Source organism: Suillus subaureus, assembly GCF_016647635.1.
Source record: "Suillus subaureus strain MN1 chromosome Unknown BJ212scaffold_5, whole genome shotgun sequence".
In the NCBI taxonomy this organism is placed as follows: Eukaryota; Fungi; Basidiomycota; class Agaricomycetes; order Boletales; family Suillaceae; genus Suillus; species Suillus subaureus.
In genome coordinates this window covers 1,820,730-1,844,714 of record NW_024538561.1, presented here as the reverse complement: position 1 = coordinate 1,844,714, position 23,985 = coordinate 1,820,730, and the positions used below count along the sequence as shown (strand labels likewise).

The 23,985-nt window shown below is 48.2% G+C and overlaps 11 protein-coding genes across 11 annotated transcripts; 3 read left to right on the top strand and 8 right to left on the bottom strand.

The window, feature by feature from the left end:
- Positions 1-19: 19 nt before the first annotated feature.
- On the bottom strand, positions 20-3,441 carry BJ212DRAFT_1445116 (uncharacterized protein; the record flags this gene model as incomplete). The annotated part of the gene is made up of 15 exons (XM_041338056.1): positions 20-202; positions 255-320; positions 374-775; positions 835-951; positions 1,002-1,102; positions 1,157-1,289; positions 1,341-1,685; positions 1,744-2,089; positions 2,238-2,354; positions 2,436-2,545; positions 2,596-2,688; positions 2,745-2,765; positions 2,817-3,107; positions 3,184-3,374; positions 3,426-3,441. The coding sequence occupies 15 exons, from the start codon at positions 3,439-3,441 to the stop codon at positions 20-22; spliced, it is 2,532 nt and encodes an 843-aa protein (XP_041197390.1).
- Positions 3,442-3,828: 387 nt separating this feature from the next.
- On the bottom strand, positions 3,829-4,990 carry BJ212DRAFT_1263495 (isoprenoid synthase domain-containing protein; the record flags this gene model as incomplete). The annotated part of the gene is made up of 5 exons (XM_041330351.1): positions 3,829-3,957; positions 4,007-4,410; positions 4,456-4,573; positions 4,623-4,718; positions 4,769-4,990. 5 exons carry the CDS (start codon positions 4,988-4,990, stop codon positions 3,829-3,831), a joined length of 969 nt encoding a protein of 322 aa, XP_041197389.1.
- Positions 4,991-5,092: 102 nt separating this feature from the next.
- On the top strand, positions 5,093-5,444 carry BJ212DRAFT_1263387 (uncharacterized protein; the record flags this gene model as incomplete). Its single annotated transcript, XM_041330341.1, has 2 exons — positions 5,093-5,145; positions 5,195-5,444. 2 exons carry the CDS (start codon positions 5,093-5,095, stop codon positions 5,442-5,444), a joined length of 303 nt encoding a protein of 100 aa, XP_041197388.1.
- On the bottom strand, positions 5,297-6,434 carry BJ212DRAFT_841699 (mitochondrial 39-S ribosomal protein L47 (MRP-L47)-domain-containing protein). The gene is made up of 3 exons (XM_041344185.1): positions 6,059-6,434; positions 5,831-6,000; positions 5,297-5,781 (listed from the first exon to the last, which is right to left on the bottom strand). Exons 1-3 carry the CDS (start codon positions 6,342-6,344, stop codon positions 5,554-5,556), a joined length of 684 nt encoding a protein of 227 aa, XP_041197387.1. The 5' UTR covers positions 6,345-6,434; the 3' UTR covers positions 5,297-5,553.
- A 1,679-nt stretch (positions 6,435-8,113) lies between these two features.
- On the bottom strand, positions 8,114-8,589 carry BJ212DRAFT_1263005 (uncharacterized protein; the record flags this gene model as incomplete). The annotated part of the gene is made up of 2 exons (XM_041330312.1): positions 8,114-8,255; positions 8,312-8,589. The coding sequence occupies 2 exons, from the start codon at positions 8,587-8,589 to the stop codon at positions 8,114-8,116; spliced, it is 420 nt and encodes a 139-aa protein (XP_041197386.1).
- Positions 8,590-8,785: 196 nt separating this feature from the next.
- BJ212DRAFT_1566998 (uncharacterized protein) lies at positions 8,786-10,278 on the top strand. Its single transcript, XM_041341983.1, has 6 exons — positions 8,786-9,293; positions 9,359-9,475; positions 9,524-9,646; positions 9,707-9,761; positions 9,812-9,917; positions 9,966-10,278. The coding sequence occupies exons 1-6, from the start codon at positions 8,868-8,870 to the stop codon at positions 10,186-10,188; spliced, it is 1,050 nt and encodes a 349-aa protein (XP_041197385.1). The 5' UTR covers positions 8,786-8,867; the 3' UTR covers positions 10,189-10,278.
- Positions 9,929-14,301, bottom strand: BJ212DRAFT_841318 (uncharacterized protein). Its single transcript, XM_041344184.1, has 7 exons — positions 12,774-14,301; positions 12,562-12,719; positions 12,260-12,513; positions 11,855-12,209; positions 11,217-11,798; positions 10,843-11,159; positions 9,929-10,783 (listed from the first exon to the last, which is right to left on the bottom strand). Exons 1-7 carry the CDS (start codon positions 13,879-13,881, stop codon positions 10,327-10,329), a joined length of 3,231 nt encoding a protein of 1,076 aa, XP_041197384.1. The 5' UTR covers positions 13,882-14,301; the 3' UTR covers positions 9,929-10,326.
- On the bottom strand, positions 14,168-15,811 carry BJ212DRAFT_1477384 (AOX, alternative oxidase mitochondrial precursor; the record flags this gene model as incomplete). Its single annotated transcript, XM_041339540.1, has 10 exons — positions 14,168-14,246; positions 14,297-14,548; positions 14,599-14,674; positions 14,731-14,813; positions 14,871-14,935; positions 14,984-15,067; positions 15,122-15,239; positions 15,294-15,358; positions 15,413-15,543; positions 15,604-15,811. 10 exons carry the CDS (start codon positions 15,809-15,811, stop codon positions 14,168-14,170), a joined length of 1,161 nt encoding a protein of 386 aa, XP_041197383.1.
- A 5,145-nt stretch (positions 15,812-20,956) lies between these two features.
- Positions 20,957-21,264, bottom strand: BJ212DRAFT_1263396 (uncharacterized protein; the record flags this gene model as incomplete). Its single annotated transcript, XM_041330342.1, has 2 exons — positions 20,957-21,061; positions 21,121-21,264. 2 exons carry the CDS (start codon positions 21,262-21,264, stop codon positions 20,957-20,959), a joined length of 249 nt encoding a protein of 82 aa, XP_041197382.1.
- Positions 21,265-21,421: 157 nt separating this feature from the next.
- On the top strand, positions 21,422-22,903 carry BJ212DRAFT_1296895 (39kDa subunit of Ndufa9, NADH ubiquinone oxidoreductase; the record flags this gene model as incomplete). The annotated part of the gene is made up of 8 exons (XM_041332513.1): positions 21,422-21,478; positions 21,536-21,680; positions 21,738-21,832; positions 21,888-21,979; positions 22,042-22,286; positions 22,343-22,398; positions 22,455-22,798; positions 22,858-22,903. 8 exons carry the CDS (start codon positions 21,422-21,424, stop codon positions 22,901-22,903), a joined length of 1,080 nt encoding a protein of 359 aa, XP_041197381.1.
- Positions 22,904-23,370: 467 nt separating this feature from the next.
- BJ212DRAFT_1262904 (mitochondrial import translocase subunit Tom22) lies at positions 23,371-23,918 on the bottom strand (the record flags this gene model as incomplete). Its single annotated transcript, XM_041330299.1, has 2 exons — positions 23,371-23,441; positions 23,531-23,918. 2 exons carry the CDS (start codon positions 23,916-23,918, stop codon positions 23,371-23,373), a joined length of 459 nt encoding a protein of 152 aa, XP_041197380.1.
- Between the last annotated feature and the right edge of the window lie 67 nt (positions 23,919-23,985).

Genomic DNA, 23,985 nt, shown 5'->3' with positions numbered 1-23,985 from the left:
AGAGTTCAGAGACTAAAAGCTACGTGGTCACGCGACGCCTCTTGTTAACGCGTGTTGTCCGTTGCCGATATTCGTCATCACCATCATCTTCGGTGAAGTAATCATCTTCCGCTGCGTCTGGGCCGTAAAGTTGCTTCCGCTTATCTAGGTCGAGTTTCCGTAGAGAGCGAAGATTGACCATCAATGATTTATGAAATTCGCTCTAAATTTGGACGTCTATCAGACAAGGCCAGGTCAAGAGGAATGAAGGCTACCTTCGCAACGCGACGCCTACCATCGGAAGGCGCACTCTTCTCAAGACGCTTGCGTTTTTCCTTGTACTATGAAACATATGTCGATATTTGGAAAGAAGTTTGATAAATCGGAACGGTACCTTTTTCTGTTCCTCAGCCAGTAACACTGACAGATGCTTGATCCACCGTTGTAGATTCGACTCTACCTTGCGCTTCTTTGCCTGCATTGTCATGAGGACGACAACAGCATTTTCGTCATCATCTTCGACGATAGCTTCATCATCAGAATCTGGGATGACATAAGACATGACAGCGGCCGCAGAGCGGCGCGGTCTCCGTTTATTGGCTCGCGGAGAAACTTGAACCTTCGATGGACCGGCCTGGGTAGAGAAACGAGGGATGGTGGGGCTGGTCTCCTTTGACTTCACCTTGACCTTGCTACATCGCTTCGGTTCCGTCGCTGGTGGTTGCTTCGAAAGATAGTCTTCTTCAGAAAAGTAAAACTCGGCGCCATTCTCAATCTCGTGGTAAAGACACCAGTTCTAGCAGGGGTTGAGAAACAGTCAGCAAAAAATACACCCTATTATCGATTTGTGCTAACTGGGGCTTTTCCAAGGCGTGCAAGTAGCCTGAAATGCTTGAGTGTTACAGGTACATGTTGTGATGTTGAAACATAGTTAGTTGAGGGGGTATTGCATGTGAAAAATCCATGAAGAAGCTATGCTGTTGTGTCAGAGGGATCACTCCTCAGGAGAATACAGCACCAACCGTAGTGTTGTTATTGATTACGGCGTGTGTCAGGAACGTAGCAGCCATCGCACTTCGGACCGGATATCGTTCTTTCACCCACCGACCAACTGGAATAAAATCTGCGAAGCATTATGACCATCCATCGCTGTATATGCACAAGGTTCAATCATTACCTGATGGGTACCCGAGCTTTGCGGTGGTGTCAGGTCCAAAGTAGCTGAAATAGAGAGACCGCCTGCGAGAACGTGTGGGAGCCATTTCGTCCTGTCGGATCATAGAGGACAATGTGTCTTGGCCGATGATCCCCTACAACGTAATGAGCAAACGTTCCAACGTTCAAAGTAACGATACACTAACCAATTCTGAGGTATCCCCAGTTTCGGCTTCAACAAGCCCTTCATTTCCACTTTCATCCTCGTCCATCTCGCGACCATCTGTAGCAATTGCATCCCCCGTTTCTGCAGGATTCCCCGAAGCGTTCGGGACTGCCGAATGCAGGCCAGCAGCCCCAGAGTTACTCCGTGTGGCTTTCGAGCTGGCGTTGAAGTCTCTACATAGTGGAGCTTCGTATACAGCGCATGCCTCTTCATCGTCATAAGGTGGAAGATCATCCAAATTTATCGCATAACGCTGAACCGCATTTTCTTGCAATACCGCATGAAGATATGGATGGCAGTCAACGAGTTTCTTGAGCGTCTTCCCCTATTTTTCGAAGTCGTCAAAATAATGGCCCACCACAATCTTAAGTCCAACCACTCACCTTACTACCAATCTTGAGACACTTCACAGCAACTTCTTGAAGGATGTCTTTGATATCACTCGAACTGAGATTCATCTCGTCCTTCGCGAAGTCAACAAGAGCTGAATGTTTCTCAACGAACGGATTGGTCAAGATGTCCACAACATCCTTCCTCGTCAACGGGAGTAGACCCAGGGGTTCTAGTTTGCTCTTCAGTGTGCCCGAGGTGTTTGGTTGAACCAGGACATTATCCGACAAACATGCTGTCAAGAGCATGACGATGCGGACTGTCGGATCTGTACTAGGGAAATCGGCGTATAGATGTCTGAGTACATTGATGGTATAGGCGGAAGTGATAGAACGGGTTCTGACAAATAGCTAAAGACAGCTCAAGTCAAAGCAACACAAAGTACATTTGAATTCACCTTGATCAACTCGGCGACGACGGTGCTATGGATCAGTAAAGTAAGAATGAGGAATGAATAAACATCGATCTCAAAAGGTGGTATACGTACGAGAGATCAAATAGGAGTTCCTTGGTGCGGTCAAGGATCTTAAGTGCACGGTAAGCCGATTCATTGCTCTTCGATTCCATACAGATTTCAGCTGCTACTGTGCGACTCAGGAACATCCTAGTGGGCAAACAGGGACACGAAATGCGAAGACGTATCTGAGCATGCAAAGACTGTTGTGATAAGACTGCTTGCTCTCACCTACTGTCAAGACGCCGCAGCTCGCGCACGTTCCTGAGAATGTCATCGGACCGTTCACCGTTGTTGAGCGCCATCTTCTCAAACATCTTACGGAAGACGAAGTCGCGGTACTATCGAATTCTTTAGTACTAGTGGCGGATGCGTTAGGATGTAAGATTACCTTGGTGTCCATGTGGAATCCATTGGCTTCAGCATAGGGAAGCAATCTTGGCTCGATGGCGAGAGCGATCGGTAATTGCACCATAAGGGGGTCCTGTCAGAGGACGCCGTGAGCATACCCAAACAAGTTACGACATTCCAGAAGCTAACCTTCATGCTGAACGGGATGAACTAAAGCGAATCGTAGGAAACCATACCATCGAGGAAATTAACGCCGCGCACCTTATACTTGCCAAAAATATCCCGCACTGTCTCCCACTTTGTGCTCTTCATATCTGGCGGAAGCCTACTCTCCTTTAAAAACACAGCGAAGAAATAACCGTCATCCTCATTCTTTCCCAACGGTACTTCATCGAATAACCCGCATGCGACCTTCATGAAATGAGCGAAAACGGGAATCGACATGTTGCGAACCCATGCGGTCTTTATGAAATGATTTGCAGACCTAAAATAATGGTGTATGGCGACTTGGACAAGATATCTGGATACATATGCGCCACTACTGATCAAGATCTAGACAAAGGGAGCGCATATAATCAGTTAGGCTCCATGAAGCGCTGATACACAGCAAGAGAAATAAGTGACAAACGTCGATGACTTTGTCGGTCATAACCTTCCCCCTTCCCAAAGCCCAAAACATAGCGTCCATGCGACCATAACGGTTGAGAAAGTAGTGAGCTCGGACGTAGGGGTCATGGGACACATTGTGAAAGTGTTTGGAAGTAAGCGTCAAAGCGGTCGGGTCGTCGAGCTCGTAGAAGATCAACTCGATAACTTCATCTACGCAAATCTCAGGTTGTGAGTGAGAAAAGGAATGATCAGAAAACATACCACACAGGCGTTGCATGGCGTGTGGTAGAAGGGTTCTTGACTGCGGTAGGAAGAAGCTTGAACTACTCAGGAAGAGCACTAGTCACAAGTTGGCTCCGTCCAAAGAACCTAACGACTAGGGTCAGAGACTTGGCGAAGTTGGCTCCGTTTACGATGATGTGGTTGGGTGTCAAGAGGTGTGCAGCCGGAGAACGCACTTCATCGGACTTCTAAATTCGTAACCACCGCTGCATCTTGAAAGTCAAAAAACCTCGGCCAAAGCGATCACAATGTTCCACAAAATATAATATCATGAAGTTCAAGTTGTTTAGAATGAAAAGATGCGTGAAATGACAACGTTCTACACCGTTAACAGGCGCTACATTGTGCTAAGATGCAATGCCGGCATGTGGTCTGGGTCTTTTTAGAAAGTCCTCTTATAGTAACTCCTCCAGACTTGCCACGCTAATCTCCAATCTCGGATCTGCAAGGAGGGGTTAAAGACGTTGAAATTGACGGCTTCCAACGTTGATAGAATGGACACCACTGGTATCTGAAATTTTTGGTCAAAAAATCATAGTAATCCGAAAGATCCGACGTACAGCAGCGGAAAACACAGGCATGGCGTCTGGTGGGACCCTGCCCCCGGACTCCTTGAACATGTCGCGTGCGGTGAATAAATGATCATTTGCGACAGTCGCAAGTTCAAACACCGCATCCTCTAGCCCGTGGGACGATTCCCCCTTGCTGAAAATTTCTTGCTGATTGACATTATGCTTGGCAGTGATCTCCGCGGGTATGACCATAACGCCCTTGCTAGCATGAAAAGGCAAAGCTCGCAGAAGGGTCGTCAATGATTGAGCTACCCCAATATGCGAAGCTGCGTGCGCAAGCGTGGAAGAGGGTAGATTCAGCATTGCCAACAGAAGATAGAGGAAGGTTGATGAAGTAGACTCTGCATGTGATGTCATGGACTCCAGAGTAAGGTGTGTCTGGTTATGAAGTTCTTGCTCCTTCAAGTTAGACGACTATAAGGGCGCCATATGTGAACGCGTGAACGGCTCGCTTACCCTTGCTTCTATTATCCTGTTAAAGTGATATAATGGCAAATGGTTATCCCGTGTTGCTTCATGGATCGCGAAAGCAATGGGATGACGCGGAGGCTTATCCTATAATAGACAATCAGATGGTTGCGGTATTCAAGGAAGTGCCACCTACATTATAAATATCTTTCATGGCATCTCTCCAGAACATTAGGCGAGCCTGACCCAAGGTAGTCTGGGACACCGCTTCTCGCACCGTGGCAAGCTCGATCTAAACCGCGAGTCAGAGACAGTTAAACACTGGTAAAGCGTCACACGTACATATAATGCTCTGAGCGCGAAATACCCACCTTGAAATCGTTTAGGATATAGCTGGGACGTCAAATAACCTTCATAGTCATGTTTTCGTACCAAGTCTTTGCAGTATTCAGCTGGATTGGAAATACCAGCCTCAGAACGCAAAACTGAACCTTTATGAAGCCGGCGACAAGAACTTAAACTCTGTAGACAGTGAGAACGAGGTGACAATGGTACCACGATCATGGCTCGTGACAAAATGTAGAATGACCCGGCAACTAAACTTCAATATTTCATGAGTTACCGGAGTTATCAATCACACTTCCACTAACGTTCGAACTGCCCACGATGTCGGCGAGAAAGTCAGGACTTCAAAAGGAAGTCTTAGCGCTCTATAGACGGTGAGTGACAGTCGGGACAGAATGCAGACCTTCTTGACAAATTCTCCAGTGCATTGCGCATGGTCCGTACAAAACCAGCTTCGACCCAGCCAAAATTTCACCTCTTCGTGCGCTACAACTTTCACACACAAGCATCTTCTGTATCACCTCGCGACGTTACAGTTATAGAGCATCTTCTCCGTCGTGGTAGAAGGCAACTGGAGATGTACGAGCAGCCCTCTGTCAGAGACTGCCAGATATCACAAGTCATGAGTGATTGGGAGCAAAGCCAACGCGGATCACGGACAACTTCACAGTAGCCAAATTAAAATATCAAACCTCGCAAGAGATGGTAGACTTGGTCAAAGCCATATTGGGGGTAACTACGAGTATGATACAAAAGGTCTTAGGCGTAACTTCCTCGTCGCATCACACAGTAATAGGTGTACTCGACCTCTTGGTCCGCCGTGCCTTCAGCCTCTCGGCACGCGTACGAGGAACATTTTCTGGATCCTGAGATAACTGAACACCAACTGTCGTGGGTTTCGGCTTGGATGCCAGGAGCTGGCGTTTAGCTTCCAATTCAGCAGTATACTTCTCGTAAAGTAGTCTTCGCTCGTTAATGACGTATTTTATACGTGCCATCGATTTCCGACACTGTAAAAACATTCAACGCCTTAGTCCAGCGTAAAAATGGTATGCTTACTTGAAGATCCTTTTTAATGCCAGCAAGACTCTCATGATTGCTGACACCAAGTCGTCTCGCCTCCTCTCTCTGGGCAGCAAGGAGGTTTCGTTCTCGCAAGAGAACATACCAAAGCGTATGCAAGTCCTTGAAGCTCTTTCGCCGAAGTTCCGCTGCTTTCCATGACCTCGCTGCGGCCAGTAACTCAGAAACCCGTGATAATATACGAAGAAAATATTTAATGCTCACCGGGATCATCTTGGAATGTATCTCTTCCTTCAAGACTCACATACAGCATCTCCCCGTCGACTTCCTTCTTCCTGAAAAAAGCCCAAAGGCCATGGTTCGGGTCTACCTCGACGCCAAGGTGGGGCCTGAGGGTAGCACCTTTCGACTTGCGAGTGGATGGTTGGAAGCCAGGCTTTTGAATCATACGCGAAGGATCGATGAGTGGAACTTCATTCGAGTTCCAACGCACCGATTGCAGAAAACGAGCAGCACGCAAAGGGCGAATTGCTTGCAGAATTGTTGCCATCGTTGCGTCAAAGAATTACTCGGACAGTCTAATTTGCCCGAGATACACAGCCAACCACATAATAATCGGCTTAGTCAGCTTTCTGCAACGGTCACTGAACAGTTGCCTTTTGCCCTTAACTTGCAAGTTACCAAGTACCGGCCCGAACAACAGCTTGGGGAGCCCATGATATGTTTCAAGTCCTTTGCTGCTCACTCCTGGCACGAATATTTTATTCATTAGCAGCGCAATTTCAGTCTGAATGCAAACCGTCTGGGCCACTAGTCAACACTTGCAGACCTCTGCTCAATCAGCTGCACTTCCCAGAAGCAGAAACAGCATCTCGGCCATGTGCAACCGTCACTTCACGGGCGTCGGGCGTGGTTGAAGGAACTCATACTCCCAAACCCGTGAAACAATTTTGTTGTCCCCGTGCCCGACCGCTGATATCGGACTGTCAAATGCAACGAGGTTAGAGTCCTTGGACTCCAGGATCTTTCTCGGGAATTGCACTTGCAAATGACTGACCCCTCTTTCCCTCCTCCAGGCACAGCGTTCGTCCGTATCGCATAGGGGCATCTGGGAATGCATGGACTAACAAAACAAGACTCAGATCTCCCTAATACCCTTTCTTCCCTTCGGGGCTTAAACACTGACGAGCATTTCTACAGAATCAAACAGCGCAATATATTTGCATCCAACGAGCTTCCTGCAACACCCGATCATTGGGCTGTTCAGATTGGGCGAAATATCGGTTTCTTGATGGCGATTTGAGCCACAGCAACTATGCAGGGTTCCTGCAGCACAAGAGAATATGGAAGAAATGGCTACTTATGAACTAGCCCACGGATGATTGATGAAACGCTGTGAGTCCAACGAGACGCGACAAGTGCGCCGTGCCGCAAGCGGACATTGCTTAGCACTCCAAGGCATAACTTGGGAGTGAGAGGTATGGTCTTTGTCTGAAGTTCATTCGTAGGTCCTTGACGAGATCTCTAACCTCAGTTATCTCGAGGGCTATGAGCGCATTGACGCGGATACACTTTTGTGCTGCTAGCCACGTGATGCGCTCGCCATCAGAAACATAACATCAACGCGGCCAAGAAGTTGTAAACGATGGTTATATTGACCTTTTGCTGTTTCAGAAAATGCCAAATTAACCATCGCCTACAAGCGAGTTCGAGACGTTTGAGGAAATACACATAGGAAACACAAGAACGCCAAAGAAATGGGTATGCTACGTACCTAGTCATCTGACTGTCAGCATGGGCAGAAAACCCATATGACAATTTCCCAACCCCAAGTGTGAATTTGTACGACCGAAATAAATATCAATATTCCGATGCGCTAAGACACTCACGCGAGTAATCCCAAACTCAAATCGCTTCCTGCCATTTGTACCGCCATCTGTTTAATTCATTGCATTGAGTTCAGGTCCCGGGACAACTTGCGCGATAAGGGGCAGACGATCGATGGCAGGATCCACGGTAAATAACAAAAATATGCGAGGGTATCGGTGAAAATCCTGACTGGGAGGCCTTCATTTTCATCAAGTACATTCTGTGACGCTGTTCTTCAAAGTTGCATATGACCGGACGAGCTATAGACAATTCACGGATTGGTTCTGCGGAACAAACACCAAGCGGACTCATAAACGCTGTGGTCATTCACGGAGTCAGATGCTGCGGAACTGTATATTCAGTCATTGATTGAAATAACGACTTGTGCAAATTGGTGAAATCTAGTCCGTCGTTGGTAGGGTAGTGAAAACGAATAACTAGTGAGGTATACTATTTCTTGGGCTTTTTGGCTGGAGCGTAGGTGAATAGCGAGCTCCGGAGTAAACATTGTTTCTCACCTCCATATCGACTCCGTGCAGTCATACGATTGACTACTCCTCCAAAGTCTAAAGATCCACGGACGACCTTGTAACTAGGATAAAAAAAGTTCAGGTGCACATCGAACATGTATATCTGGAGGAGACTCACCGAACACCGGGCAAGTCTTGAGCACGTCCACCGCGGATGGTCACCACACTATGCTCCTGCAAGTTATGTCCCTCGCCCTGAATGTATGCCATGACAGTCTTCCCGGTAGTCAACTTGACACGCGCGACTTTCCGCTTCGCCGAATTGGGTTTCTTGGGCTTCATTATAAAGATTTGAGAGCAGACACCCTTTCTCTGAGGGCAGACCTCGAGTAGTGGTGACTTTGGGTCTTTAGCTTTCTGCGGACGCTTCCGTCGCATCGTTTGGTTGAGTGTCATGGCCAATGAAGGCGACGAACTGAAAAAACGCGATTCGAGAAGGGATCTTGTTGCAAGAGGAATAACAGAGAGCTGTGTTAGCCTACATGGCTGAGATATTCGACTCCAAGCTCGCAGTGCAGACAGCATTTTCGACTTATTTTTCGGCACTAGTTGGAGAAGAAGCCAAATGTAGCTGACATAATCAGGACGGTACCGCGTATACGCCTGCCCTCAATTGGACTCGTGACAAACAACCGCTCAGGCTAAAGTGTCCATACTACTGAAGAATTCCAGAAATGCTGGTGGCCAGTTCTTCAAGGAGGAAGAGCGCGCGTTCTCGCAGGGAACCTTCTTCAGACAGAATAGAAGAGGACTATCCATCTCAGCATGTTGGTAACAACGATGATGTCGAAGGTGGAGACGACGAGGAAGAACAGCCGAGGCGGAAGGTAAAGCAGGAAAAGAAGGCCCGAAAACGCGCTCGCGGAGACTCTGAGTCTGACAATGAACCCCCTGCTGTTGTGGATGATGACGAGGACGATCGCATTGACATCGAGAACTTTCATGACCAGCCCCTAGACAAGAAGGAAGGCGGGAAGCTCTCGGGCATTGCGCAGGACTGGGAAATGATCCGGAAGCAGATACATCAGGGTTCATTCTCCCTTGCGAAGGAGGTGGCTACTTCCCTTGCGGACGTCTTGGAAGGAGATAACGCAACCCAGGCGAGTTATTAACTGGCAGTCACCATTCACTATGAACTCTTGCTGACCACCGGGACCACCCAAAGGCTTTGTCGGAGGTTGATGATATTATGAAAACATTAATTGACATCGACTACGAGATGCAATCACATGAGAAAACTCTCAGCGGGATGCACCAGCAACTAATGCGTGGCGAGCCAGTAGTGAGTGGGTCCTGATGGACAATCTGGGGATATTAACGCCTCGCACAGGAGGGTGCCGTAGACCTCTATGAGAAAGAGGTAAAGAAGAGGATTAATGAATTCAACGATAGAACCACTCGGAAGAAGTATGGCTCGAACGATCAATACGTTCAGTTCAAGCAAGGCATTTTTGTACGCTGTCCGTTAATTAACGGTTCACTGGCCTCATCAAGTCATTTTTTTTTAAAATAGGAGGTCCAAAAGCCTGGCGAGAACATACCTCCCATCAATGACTTTATACCACGGGGTTGTTGCTTCTGCATCTTGCGTGTAACGGACTCTGACAAAGGTCTTCAGAGGAGGGAGATGAAAGTGATGATGAAGACGACCTAGAGATCGGAGGAGTCACACAAGACTTCAAATGTCCTATCACCTTGACGATGCTAGTGAATCCCATGAAATCGTAAGTACGCTCATATAGGATTTATTCTCTATAACCCAACTTTTGCAGCTCCACCTGTGGCCACGCTTTCTCTGGAGATGCTATCCGGGATTATCTGAAGAGAGGCCCTCCTTCTGGGAAGTCATGCCCTGCCGCAGGCTGCAGTCAAAAGCTCACTATGGCTATGCTGGTTGCTGACAGTAGTCTGGAAAAACGGGCCAAGCTTGCGGCAAGGAGGGCTCAGCGGGATGAAGATGACAGTGACGTTGACGATGAGGAGGTGATAGAGTAAATAAGCTTCCCTGCGACTAATCTTGGTCCGGCTGTACTTAGCTTACCCTAATCAGAGATCATAATGAAAGGGTTTTCCTAACGAGCATAACCTACGACTTCATGGTATGTGTGCAATATACGGTATGTAGTACGATATTCAGTCTCCGAGAACAGACATTTCCACAAGCCCTCCGGCGTCTCTCAGTTTCGCTTCCCTCTCTTTGTTTGCCCTAGCGAGCTTCTCGATTTCGCACCCTAGTGCCCAACACCACGCATCCCTTTCAACCCTGCTTCTTGTCCTGAAGATAATAACCTTGTGCTTTGCCGAGAGAGAAGGCACGTTGTCCGCAGCTCCATCCCTACTTTTGCGGTACCAGATAGCAAAGAGCATATCCTCTTCTGGGTCATCGGCTTCGAATCCGTCAATGTAACGACGGGCAGCACTGGGAGTTTCAGGGTGATACTCGCCTGGCCGTAAAGTGAGAGCAGCCAGGTACCCTGAACAAATATAGGAATCCATTAGATTGATCTCCCTGCTCTTATGACGGAGAAATGAATTTTGCGAGACTTGGTATTGGAGGAGACGTCCAGCAACTAGGAACAACTGCACGAGCCTGCCATTATAGGAAGGCGTGAGTCCATGATCTGTTATTACAAGGCAACGCTTACTGACTTGTACTGTCCCTGGAGCCCCTTTCGTGTGAATGCGCGGCCACTCTTGAGTATGCTTCTACAGCCGTCCAGCGTGCACCAATGATACAATGAGCCCAGTTCGGGCATCAATTCTGCATCTCCAATGGGTGCCGTCGGGATTTTCTCCCCATTACAGAATGCATGCTTAGTAACACGCGGAGTGACCGGGGGACGATGGCGTGTAGAGTAAGATACGTCCATCTCATCTCGAGCATCAACGTGATGCCGCTGTGTCCAGTATTCGACAAGTGTGCGTAGTCGTTCGACCCATTCTTGACTCGTCTGGCAAGAATATGTCTACCAGGAGAATCAAACAAGGCGTTAGTAAGAACCAATTGTTCCAAATATTCTTACCTCAAATCGGATCACGCGCCCAGATATCATGACGATTTCGAAGCAGCGTCTAACACGCAGCTGATTTTTGTCATGAGCCTGCGCAAGACCATCGGCTCCACCGACATTAACTTCGTCCCTAGTCAAAATGTCTTGGTTTCCCACAGATCCATCAGCTACAATAGCCGTGGCATGGGTCCTAGCATCATGATCAATGGTTTCGTGGGTCGCCCTGCGGATCTCCCTGATATTCCGCAGGTCAAAAGCTTCAAATGCGGTTGCAATTTGAGAGGCTCCTCGTGCAACCTCGGCCTCACGAAAAGCCCGTGTGTATTCTAGTGATTCATTATGGTGTGATGATAGGGCACGAGATAAATGAACGTTTGGAGGGACAGGAGCGTGAGAATTTGAGGGCAAAAGGGCAAAAAGATGGCCGTCATGCGAAGTAAGGTAAATATGTTGTTTACTTTGACCGCTGGGTTTGATGCGATCGAGATACCCCTCTATACATGGAGGTTCGTGTACCTTTGTCCCATCGGGTAGGTGAATTGTAGCCGGATAGTGTTGGCCAAGCCTAAGCTCAAGGTGCGCCGGTTTGGTTCCCTGAGTAGGACTTAAATCAGCTGAATCTTGTGTCAGGAGTCTCCCATTATGTTCACCTGTTGCATCGCCAACCCACAGAGGACGGCCCACGGTCTCGGCTGGCCCATCACGTCTTCCTCCTTCCAAACCCAATCAAGTTTCGCTTCCAAGTTCCATGCTAACTCGAGGGTTGTGCCTGTCGCGATTTTACGTTCTACCACGTAGTTCCAGTCACGGGATGCAACCTCATGGGAGCCGCCAGATGAAGTCAGAGACTTCCGGACAGTGTCGATGATATTTCTCCGACTAAACATGTGATAGACCTTGTCAATATTAACTTCCTCGACAGCAGGAACATCCAAATCAACGCGTGTACCGATGGCCGGGCACCTAAGCTCAATATAAGGGGGTAGTTTACCGCCAATATGACGCCTGTAGTGACTACTCGATCAAAAGCTATGCCCTGAGTATCTCGTACTGACCATAACCGCCAGCACCAGTCCATAGCTCTTGTACGACATTTTAACTTGAAAATGAACACATTCGTCCCTTCTTGCACACGGTCAAATAAAGCTCGGGCTTTCGATTGGTTGTTACGGACTGGCACGCGTGGACACAAGATACAGAACGTGAAGTCGGTGAAGGAATAAAGAGTTGAATGTGTTCGTTGAGATTTGAGAGGTATTATGAACGCGAGATGTTTATGTCCAGTGATGTGCTCTTTCCCTGGCAAGGTCTGATAGGATTGACATCATGGCTCGGCAGGTTGGAAGAATAGGCTCACATAGTCTTGGTAAATTTCAAGCCGCTCTCCTCGCCAGACCACGAGAAATTCAGCCCAGTCCTCGTATCTAAGATGAGGAGTTCTACGATGCTGAACTTCATCAAAGTGGCAAGGTAATGACTCCGATTTTGTGTAGCTGACTCTGACGAGCATCCGGTCTATAAACCACATATCAATGGACACCTTCTAGTGGCACAATTCAAGATACGGACCTCGGAGCACGATATTTGCCCGCTCTTTACACCGAGATTGTTCACGTGAGGGGGTCTCATCCAAGGTGACTCCTGCACTAGTTTCGTCCACTTCACTTCCACTTCTTGCAAGGACAGCCGCAGGAGGTGCGGGGATATCGTTGACATCGATTGAGAGCTGCAAGTTCGAGGAAGTCCCCTCGTCTGCATAGTCGAAGCTCCTATCCTTTCCCTTTCCCTTGTCCAAGCCAACTGGCGCGAGCTGGGAGTCCGAGCTTGTTGGAGTGGTAATACGACCACCAATGAAGAAGGACGTCTTTCGTTTATTTGTGTGCATGTGTGCCGAAGACTTCTTTAAAACAATAGGTCGTTGAGAGCCCTCTGGGGGTGCAACATTAACATTGCCATTAGCGGAGGGTCGATACTCGGGAGTCGGTCCAGTAGCGAAAAGACCCGCGCTAGAAGAGGGCTCGGAACTCGGGGAAGGAAATATGGATGTTTGAGAGTTAATAACTGCGCTAGGAGAAACCTCTGTCCTAGCTGTGACAAATGGTTGACCGCCGACCGCAGAAAGGGGATCAGTTGTGAAGGGGGTATCAATTACAGGACAGGTTTGATTAGCTTGTGGAAGCGATGCCAAGTCGTTGTCGAGAATGTTTACACCTAAAACGTTTCCGATTTCAAAGCTTCCCCCTACCCAACGTTGCGTGGTATTACCAGCATCCTTTTTGCGATGCCTCATAGCTCCACCCCATTCGCTTTCTTGCCACCGGTTCCACATATTTTGTCGTTCATCCGTCTCAGCTTTCTGTCCCCAATCTTCCTTTCTCCCACCTTGGTGGAGGAAACCGAGGTATGCATGGTTTTGGAGGAACGAGGTGGACGATTCGTCGGCCCTATCACTTCCTTCATCGCTTGAATGCAACCACCTCAAAATTTGATTTGTAACCTTTCTGTTGGATGAATCCAAGTCTGTTTGGGAGGCATCCTTCGAGGCATCTTTCTCTGGCATGGGTCCTATGAAAATCCGGCGTCTTGAATGACCGTAACAAGCGAGGGACTCGCCAGGATGTATCAATGCGACACCACGCGAAAGTGGTTCATTTTGATGTGCCTGCAATGAAGCCATGAGCGAAGGGGGGGTGGATACTGAACGTCGAGTGGCTGAGCGCTGAATACCTAGCGCTCGTTAGACAGGACCACCCGTAACGGTGTTAAAGTAGACAAAGAAAGTGGCTTATCTCACATCATAAAACCCTAACCTGACTTTAGGGTTTGTCTGCAAAATCTATTTAAAGTACTATTAACATTAACTAACTATGTAAGGTGTGTAAATCAAGTGGGGGTTTAACGTTTAACGTGTAGCGGGTGTGACGGTCCGTTGACCTGATCCTAGATTGCTAGATACCAGCCGGCTACTTCGAGTCGGCTTTACCCTGCTCAAGCATCTGGTGCGACTCTAGCACGTACTTTTCGGCTTCCTCCCTCGTGAATCTGTTCAAGCATCAGATGAAATAGCCATCCAAGCTGTACAATTTACGTACCCGGGCTTGCGCCCTTTGACAAGCATGTCTGGTTCTCGGAGGGCAAAAGGGTTTACGTCAGTCTCGGTGTTCAGGTTGGCGAGACTGTGGTTCACGAAACGGTGCGTGGATTCATCAGACCGCACAGCGTAAATGACGTCAAGTAGCTTGGCGCCAGGATCTAGACGCCAATAGTCTTTGGCAATCTCCGGAGCAGGCATATTGCTCCATTCAGGTAGGCGTCCAGACTCGACGTCCTGGATACATCGAGTACTGAGTTGGTTAGCGTTGCTGCACAAAAATAAAATAAAGGCTGTCCTTACTAAGTTAAGACGGCCTCTTCCTCTAAGTACGCAACAAATCGGTGACATGTGCGGGGCGATATTATGTAGGATAGGACTGACAGTGCGAGTTAGCAATGTGTTTGAGATCCCGACCGATTCGATGCCACTCACAAAACAAGTTAAAAAACACGCCCTGCGCCCCTAAAATCAAACCTCGGAAAAATAATGAAGGCCTTCGCAAGGTCATAAAGGTCCTATGCGATAATGCCTAGTCAGTTTGTGTCCAACTTCACGAAACGTAATCCAATCACATTAGATGCATTCTTTCATTCTCGGCTTCCTCCAATAAAGTATGTATCCAACCAGAGTCTCGACGCTATCAAATAATTAAGAATGTGATCGTCAAAAAAGAAGTTTGACTGACCATCAGACGCAAGCTGGTGAGATGGCGGAGCATCGCCGCGACCATTCCGGGTACTCCGGCGATTGTCTCCAAGAAAAGGATACGCTAAACAACGGTAATGAAACAACGGAAATAACACTTGATGACGAATATGCTCACACTTAACCACGCCTTCTCATCCAAGATATATCCGCCCTTCCTGAGTTCTTCGAGCGACATCTGGCTATCAGCGGGGATCGGCTTGTGTTTGTAACCGGACACTAGGTCAAATCCCCATCTGACATGTACATGAGTACTTGCACAATACTCGATACTAGAAAGATCGTCTCACCTTGTCAACTTGACAAGATTGCATGCAATTTTGTCCGATATGGTTTTCGCTTCCCTTTGGAGAACCTGCCAGCTTGTATTTAATACAAATCGTGATCAGGGAAGAAATACAGGAAGTACTTCGACTGCTTTGATTTCCTCCTGAGAGTATACAGGATGGAATAGCACCCAATCGCCTCGGACGATTGTGGGCGGCAATGTGCTAATTGCATCAGGAGTGGTCAGACCCTGCTTAGATGTAGCCGAGTCCTCTGCGAAAGGATTACCGGTGCGTCAGCAATGAGGAACAACAATGTGAAGATGTCCCTCACTGATATGGAAGCCCTCTGTTCCCGTGACTGATTCTTCATTGACACGTTTCCCTGTCAATGAGTTGTTGTTTGGCTGACCGCTATGAATGAGCGCTCGTGTTGCGAACGTAGTTCCTAATTTAGGGGCTAGCCTCGATCCAGAGTGAAGAATGCCAACGCGGCAGACAGGAGTAGCACAAACAAGGGCAGTCCTCAGCATACTCGACATAGTGCAGGTCCGAGTGTCAAATCGTTTAAAACGAAGAACGGTATTATACACACATGGTACGAGCGCACAAGTCGGCCTCTTATGTTAGCTGCACCCCGTATGGCTCCGACTCGCATCCGAGACAGTCCGTGACCCGGCTTTAAGAAGGTCCAAAAAGGTCCAAAATCCTGTGCTCCTGTGCTCCGAGTTTCACTTGATTTTGATACTTCGCATTTGAGAGACATAACTACTGAAGCTGAAGAATTATTATATTCTCCAGTGAACGTTCGATCGCCGTACAAAAATCGTCGCTCTTACGTCATTATGCCAGAACAACTTCACGTGATCAGATAGCCTACAGAATGGTGACATTATGCCTGCAGGCACTCTGACTCATCAAGCACGCCACTGTACAAACCGGAATAACCGTCGGAGAATATTAATAGATGCACACAGCTTTTCAGTATATTTGATAGACCGAACTGAGCCTTGACTCGGACGCTCAAGGGAAGCTTCAAGTCCAGACTCTCCACTGAGTTGTAAGATTTACTCCCACCGCAGCACCGCAAATGTCGTGGGCTAGAAACGTGTGGCAGAAACACGAGGATACATTTACATTTGATCCACGCAGTCATTTCAAGACAGGATTTTGTCATGAACATGCGCATCACAATGGAAGTTTCATTGATCAGGGGAAGCATACATACCCGTGTCAAATGGAGCTTAGAGGCGCCAGAGCTATCCAGTGTGCCTGTTCAGTATCTGTACTTGCCCTAGTTTTACAGTGGAAATGCAACTTGACAATGTGAGAAAGCGTCTACAACGGATTTAAAAAGGCACTACAGACACTTCTTTGAGATGTTGGTCTCGTCGTGATCATAAGACGGCAAGAAAATGGCCCCCAACACCAGGATCCGCTATACTGGCAATCAGGACTCCACTGTGGGACATTACCCACAACGCAAAGTGCTGTGGACAGTATAGATGCACCGAACATAAAGATACCCCATTCTGGAATTACTGGTAACGCGAATAGCATTAATGAAGAAGAAGGAAGATCTAACGTGACTTAGATCTGTAGCATTATCAGACTAAAGGGTCCACAGAGATCCAATAACGCTACTGGTATCCACGTTTGGGCCTAGTCGACTGGGTGAAAGCCGCTGGGGGTTGCTTCCTTGTTATTGAACGTAGTCGACAGGGGAGAAAACATTGAACAGATGTAGAATTCAGCGATAAAGTTCATTACCGAGACTTTAGCGGCTAGTGTCTAGGGCACTCAAGGGAATCGCCCCTGTCTAGAACACCCCGCCACCAGACGATCGCATCAGAAGATGCTGATAGTTCGCTCCATCGATAAATGGCGGCCCCATAAGGTTCCAATTCCACGATCATCCATGGATAGAAAACATGAGGTGATTCATTTCCGAGGGCGGCGACGAGTCACTTTAAAAGGATCCAAAGCTTTTTTGTTTTGAGTTAGCGGCGCGGAACAAGAGGGATGAACACACTTTAATGGTTGTATCCATGACGAAACATGAACATACTAGCAATGCAGTGTGATCATGGGAGATCCGGACCTGTTTGTGTAAATCATATAATTAATTCTGGTCAAGAAGCGCTTGAACACAACATAGTTTGAGAGCACGAAAGGGGACCAACGAGGCGTCGCTAACTCAGAATCCTGCAGGAAAACGCGTTGATCCATCGAAAGCACAGGTATAAAGACGTAGTGGGATCTGGGACTAAGCCCACAGGGTATATCAGGCGCAAAAAGGCATATTTCATCTCGAGGAGCCTGGAATTCACAGAAGTGAGCGACGTCATGAGATCGTTTGAAGCAAAGAACAAGAAGTAGCTTACTGCTTGAGTGGTAAGTCGGAACTGAGCAAAGCTGGTGCACAGCTAAAAAAACAAGAGGCGGAAGCGTGGTTGCCTCCCGGATCCGTAAAGTCGGGTTCGCATGGCAATGATGGATGATGTTGAGGACCCAAGTTTGGACATTGTGGACGATTTCAACGTGTTTCTGAAAGATAGCTTGCATCTGACGGAGTGTAACAAACGAAGCAGCTGACTGAGACATAAGGAAACACAAGGCTACCAAGGGGTATCGAAAAAGGAATCAAGGGCTGACAGGTGTTGGACAGGCTCCATGCCAGTTCAAGGCTTGTGGCTTCGATCCAAGTCGAAGGCCTGATCTGCCGGTTCAATTTTCTACTTTCCTTCCGGCTACATAAAAAGGCTTAACCTTTCACCAACGACCCAATCTTTCTTCCTTTTCACTCGCAGCGGCTGGTTTTTTTTCTAGCGGATGTGTGCTTAAGCATCGATGGAAAACGTAGCGCAGTATAGTAATTCACTTGTCTACCCATCATCCAGCACACCTGGCACACGCTCACACGAGGATGATAATCCTGTAAACGCGTCTTCCGCCTGGTTATCTGGGCAGAGGTCTGCTTCAAACTCTTCTACGAGTTCCACCCAGCTATCCTCCATTTATTCCGCGGTGGATCGTCCTCCAGATCACGGAGATTATGCTTCTACATCCACATCGTATGGGCAAGTGCAGCCCAACGACTCTTATTCCAATTATTCTCAACCATCCAACATTCGCCCCGAAGATGATGGAAATCACTCCGCGACAATCGCTCTTTCTCCCCAAATTTCGGGTAGCATCGGCCCTTCTAGGCTCACGCGCCGACAGACACGCGCACAATCCACCCTTCACCTTGGTCTCAGAAGAGACAGACCACCTGCGCTGTCAAATGCACAGTCTGATTTACACGGGGCTGATGAGGTACGTCATAACTCGTGCTTCTCTCATCATCTCAGTTAGCTCATCACCTCCTTTACTAGTCTCCCTACTACATGTCACCGGGGAGTGCCGTTTCGCGCCCTCAGACACCTGCAAGCAGTAGTGACCCAAATCGCTACCAGCTGCCTGACAGAATGTCTTTCACAATGGGCTCGGGTGGTATGCCCTTGCAATCACCTCGGTACCTGAGCACGCCTGTGTCAGCATCACCTTATTCCCCCTTTCCCATATATCACCAGCATTCACGTTCGGCATCATCTTACTCTACCTCTAATCCACGCTCAGCTTCTCCCGCGTTAAGCGTCGCATCTGCACTCACATCCATTTCATCCGCTACCTCCGCCCCCAACTCTCAGACCTTCCCAGCCTTCCCTCTTCCTTCACCCCCAGGCGCTGTCATCCCACGTGCCAAGCAACGAAAGCAACGTCTTTTTAACGTTGACCGTAAGGCCATCTGTATCTACCACCAAGACAACCCCAATGCACGGCAGGAAGATATCGCAGCGCGGTATGGTGTTGAGCGCAGCACCATCAGCAAAATTCTGAAAAATAAAACAAAATGGATGAATGTCCCAGAGGATGAAGATATGCGTGTGGCCAAGCATAGGTAACGATCCCCTTTGTCTAGTCTTTCCTAAATCTCACTTGTATTCAGGCCTTCAAAATTCCCCGAGGTCGAAGAGGCGCTCGTCGAGTGGCTACTTCAAATGAAGCAGCAGCAACAAAACACACTACTTTCCGATAACCTCATTCGCACAAAGGCCAAGGAAACTGCTCGCAGTTTGCAGATCCCTGACGAGAGATTCAAAGCTAGTTCGGGATGGGTCGAGAACTTCAAGCATCGCCATAACATTCGTAAGGGCGTCTGGCAAGGTCACGAGAAGGTTCTACGGGCTTCTCGTGGCCTTGTGGGTGCCCAAGAGCACAGGCGTGGCGCCACAGATACAGTGCTTTCGCCCCTCAATCCTGCATTCGAGGGTCGCTCTGAGGCCGCGAATGGACGCGATTCCGAAGAGCATTCTACGATGGCTGATGGCGATGATGACATGGAATCAGAAGATGAGCCAGATGTTCCGCATCCTCTACAATCGCAAAGCGACACTGGGCCTTCTTTGTCCCAAGCACCGCTGGGACCTACTCTCCCCTTACCACGCATGTGGGCTCTACAAACAGATCATCTAACCACTCCCAACACGCCACTTTCTGCGGCACCGGGCAATGCTCACGAACCCATATCCCATCAGTCCTTTGTACATCAACGCCACGAAGAACGGCAGCCAGACCCGGTCGTAGCGGACATGAATTTATCCGCTCTTCCAAATCCTGTGCAGCAGCACCTTCAGGTGACAGACCCACAGCAAGGGGTACAGCTCACGCACCCAGTTCCCAGTTCCCAATATACTGAACCGACTGTTGTATACCAATCCGCGCCGCCTATTACAGCGGGCGATACTATTGCTAATATCGGAGAAGCCGAGGATGCCATTAACAAAGTCATAGGCTTTGTCGACTCTCGTCCTAATCTCCTGTCTCAGACACAGCGAGATATTCTCCACGAGATTAAATGCACACTCTTCCAACTCGGAAGTGGAGTGCCGTTTGACCGTAACTGGAGATAATACCGGACGCCCATCGATGGTTCCTTCACTCCGCACGCTTGGATCAACATCCCACAATCCACGTGCAAATTTTTTTTCTTGCCTTACCTCTCACCAGTTTTCTACATGCATTTAATCATCTTCCCATGCCTTGCATTCCCCCGACATTGCACGATCGCATCAACATTTTACATGTCTCTCGTAGGGTCCCATTCGTGTCTGCATTTACACTCGGTACATACTCGTAGCGCATGTCATACCTCGCATTTGATACATCTCTCCTGCATCCACCTAGCTCTTCTTGGACTCTCTGCTGTTTCACCTATCTCATTTGCAATGCAGAGGCATTAAGTTGTCTGTGTACTATTGCTTGATTGTCATACTTTGCAATTGTTTATACCTTGCAATGTTCAAGCTAAGCATGCTATAGTCATTTATAATATACTGTCGTCCATCAACCCTCTCCGTGGCGCTGCTTGATATCAGGTCACTCTCAAATGACATGCGAACTGCGTCTGTCGATTGGCCACGCGGAGCACTATTTTCCCGACGGAATGCTCGAGGGTCAAATCCGTAAAATCACAGCTGAATTATTTTTGGGGTATATAAGTACAGTTCGTAAAATATTCGTGGGCAACGCACCAGTAACAGCACACGGACTGTCAAGACTTAGAGACTTTTCCACCTGGAGTTACCTTGGGTGGTTCGCTGTGCGGAATATAGGTAAATCCAAATTATGCGTATGCGGGACTATCAGCCATACGTATCAACGGCATTTTTCATGATCGTGAGTTTGCCGGCTGATGCAGCAGATACCATTTGCTGTTCGATGGATTTGTTTATCTTGGCCGTCAGTGACTACGTATCCAGTATAACGATCAATGAAACTTGTAATTCATTAGAAGACGAAGACTCACCTGCCTCATGGAAGCCTGCTTGACCAGTGCGGTCTTTTTGGGTGGAATGTACCGTTTCCCTTTTTTCGGGTTGGCAGCGGCCTTAGCAGCTTGCCTTGATGATGATGCCTTGCTCTGAAGACCCTTTGTTTTGCCCTGGACCATTGATGATAAGATGCGTGCTTTCGCGTTGAGTTATGTCAAAGTTATGTGTGGACTTACATATCGGGTCGACATAAATCACACCACCGGAAAATTCCGGTTAGCTTTCCTCCGCACTAGCTTGCGGGTCAGTCTGCTATTTCCATCGTTCGCGATAGCTATGTTCTCAGCATCCCATGTTCTACGCGTCCAGCGCGTAGCTGTATCACGCGGGAAGGTCAGCGTACCTTCAAAGTGTTCTTATTGACTTGTGGCGACTGAGTTGACTTTGCAGCGTGCTTTGCATGACTTGGTGACGCTTCCTGACCGTAAACCAATCGTTTCGTCCGGAACACCTGGCTACAGTGCAGTGAGCGGCCACGTTGTCACTGTCTTTGGCTGCACTGGATTTCTCGGACGTTATCTCGTCTCGAAACTCGGTAAGCTTAATTTGGCTCAGTTGAAGGTTTTGGCGTCTACAACACTCCACTTTACAGCTCGAATGGGTACGCAGGTCATCGTGCCTTACCGCGAAGAGGACGAGAAGAGGCACCTCAAGCCAATGGGCGACCTCGGCCAGATAGTCTCCATGGTAGTGTTGCATCTGCTTCCATCTCCCAATCATGACAATCTTAAATTCATTCAAGGAATGGGATATCCGGAATGAAGAACAAATTGCTGAGTGCTTAAGGCATTCCGACATTGTTTACAACCTTGTCGGCCGAGAATATGAAACAAAGTATATTTTGAATTTAATATCCTTTTTCAACCCACGCACTCACTCCACTCGAATCATCTCAGGAACTTTAAATACTCTGACGTTCATGTTGGCGGAGCGGAGAGGATTGCAAAAATCGCGGCACAAGCAGGAGTACCACGCCTAGTACATGTTTCTCACCTGAATGCTTCGACATCTTCCACGTCGCATTTCTACCGGACTAAAGCTGAGGGTGAAGAACGGGTCAGGGATGCATTCCCCGCTGCCACTATTGTCCGCCCTGGCCAAATGTATGGCTGCGAAGACAAGTTTTTGAATAACATGGCTAGTGGGTCTTGGACTTCCGCTTCATCGTTTACCCGTTGATCAGACTAATGTGTCAAGGTTGGCCTATCTGGTGGAAGCTCAACCACGGAGAAACCAAAATTCGACCAGTTCACGTAAATCTCGACCCTGTCATGGTCACGACCTTCTCAAACTGATCGTGGGTTGACAGGTTCTGGATGTTGCTCAAGCTTTAACCAATCTGATGACGATCCCTCAATTTGCCGGCACTATTTCCCTTCCTGGACCGAGGACGTTGACGACGGAGTACTTGTTAGACATGGTGTCTTCCTTGACTTATACCCCACCATCGAGTGCACCTGTGCTACCCAAGTCTCTTGCGTTGGCGCTTGCCAAGGTTGCTCAGGCACCGTGGTGGCCGCTCATTAGTCCTGATGAGGTGGAGAGGCGCTACATAGATGACGTGGATGTTCCAGGCGATTGGGAAGCGGTAGGCGTGACTCCTGACGAGATCGAGAACCATGCGATCACGTACCTACGAAGGTATCGTTCGGCGTACGTATCTTGTCGACTACGCGTTACCCGAGGAACTAAATTTCCCTTTTGCCTTGTAGAGAGAACTTCGTGCGACCGGTGGTTTTCCCTGCGCGGTCCAGCTAGGCGAATGTCATCTCCGACGCTAACGATTTGTGGCGACCGTAGGATATATAGAGTCATATCGGATCTTCATGGGCGTTGCTAATTGTTCCATACTGGAGCGATAAATGATTTCATGAAAGCGTTGCTATGATGCATTAGCACAAGTGAACCTGTGAACCTATTCACATGACGCTGGGCACAGGCTAAGAAGTCGCTTAAATGCCACCTGAACCCAGGTGAAACGAAAGCATACGTGCGTGAACTGCTTAATGAACTGAGTAGAATTTTATTATAGCATGATCAAATGACACGTGGGAGATGCATTAATATTCGCTGCAACACACGACGCGTGTTTCTGCCGGCGTGGACGCGGATACTGCGGAATGCGAGAGAAGTATGTATAAGGTACACGTGTGCATAAAGTATCTGAATACTTGTAACTGCTGGCAAGCTGAAAGAACAGCCTTCGAAACGATGCTGACTTTTGATCAGAAGCCGGGCGGAACGATACCCTTTTGAGGTGCCTGATTTGAGCCGGGTTGTGGTGGATAAGCTGATCCTGGCGAAAGCATCTATAAGAAACGAAGCATCAAGAATCAGCAAACAAGCCATATCAAAGTGACGGAAGAAGATCAACTGTCCAGAAACTTACCTGCTGAGCACCCTGTTGCTGCGCCATCATTTCGCGTTCTTGCGCTACGATCTTTGCCTCATCTTCCAAACTCAGCGCAAGGGGGAGCCCTACGAGGAGGGCGGAAGTGGTGACTATCCAAACGATGTTACCAATGACTTTTCCGCTGGTCTTGACGAACGACACAGCTTTTGAAACCTTGGTAGAGATATTGTGTCTGGTAGTTGGAGGCACTATGTCTACCAGTGCGCTTATGCGGTCATACAAGTTTTCTTCTGCAGAAAGTTCTGAAGAAACTGAAGAGATTGATTCTTGAGAAGAATGACGGGACGATGAGGTTGAAGCATAAGGAGAGTTGCCTGAAGACTGTGGGTCTTTTTCTTCTACGATCTCGACCTTGACCATGGTTTGAACACAACGTGAGCAACGACTAAAAAATTGTAGCCGACGTGAGAGTCTGGACTTCGGTGCC

Excerpts from the sequence above, each read along its gene's own strand:
- BJ212DRAFT_841318 (XM_041344184.1), bottom strand. The coding sequence starts at position 13,881 with ATGGCTTCATTGCAGGCACATCAAAATGAACCACTTTCGCGTGGTGTC. Across the intron at positions 11,160-11,216 it reads GGCGCGTGATCCGATTTGAG|ACATATTCTTGCCAGACGAG; the intron begins GTAAGAATATTT and ends TTCTCCTGGTAG. Across the intron at positions 10,784-10,842 it reads GGGCTCCAGGGACAGTACAA|GCTCGTGCAGTTGTTCCTAG; the intron begins GTCAGTAAGCGT and ends CTATAATGGCAG.
- BJ212DRAFT_1566998 (XM_041341983.1), top strand. The coding sequence starts at position 8,868 with ATGCTGGTGGCCAGTTCTTCAAGGAGGAAGAGCGCGCGTTCTCGCAGG. Across the intron at positions 9,476-9,523 it reads TAATGCGTGGCGAGCCAGTA|GAGGGTGCCGTAGACCTCTA; the intron begins GTGAGTGGGTCC and ends CGCCTCGCACAG. Across the intron at positions 9,647-9,706 it reads AGTTCAAGCAAGGCATTTTT|GAGGTCCAAAAGCCTGGCGA; the intron begins GTACGCTGTCCG and ends TTTTTAAAATAG.
- BJ212DRAFT_841699 (XM_041344185.1), bottom strand. The coding sequence starts at position 6,344 with ATGGCAACAATTCTGCAAGCAATTCGCCCTTTGCGTGCTGCTCGTTTT. Across the intron at positions 6,001-6,058 it reads TACATTCCAAGATGATCCCG|CGAGGTCATGGAAAGCAGCG; the intron begins GTGAGCATTAAA and ends TACTGGCCGCAG. Across the intron at positions 5,782-5,830 it reads GCATTAAAAAGGATCTTCAA|TGTCGGAAATCGATGGCACG; the intron begins GTAAGCATACCA and ends ATGTTTTTACAG.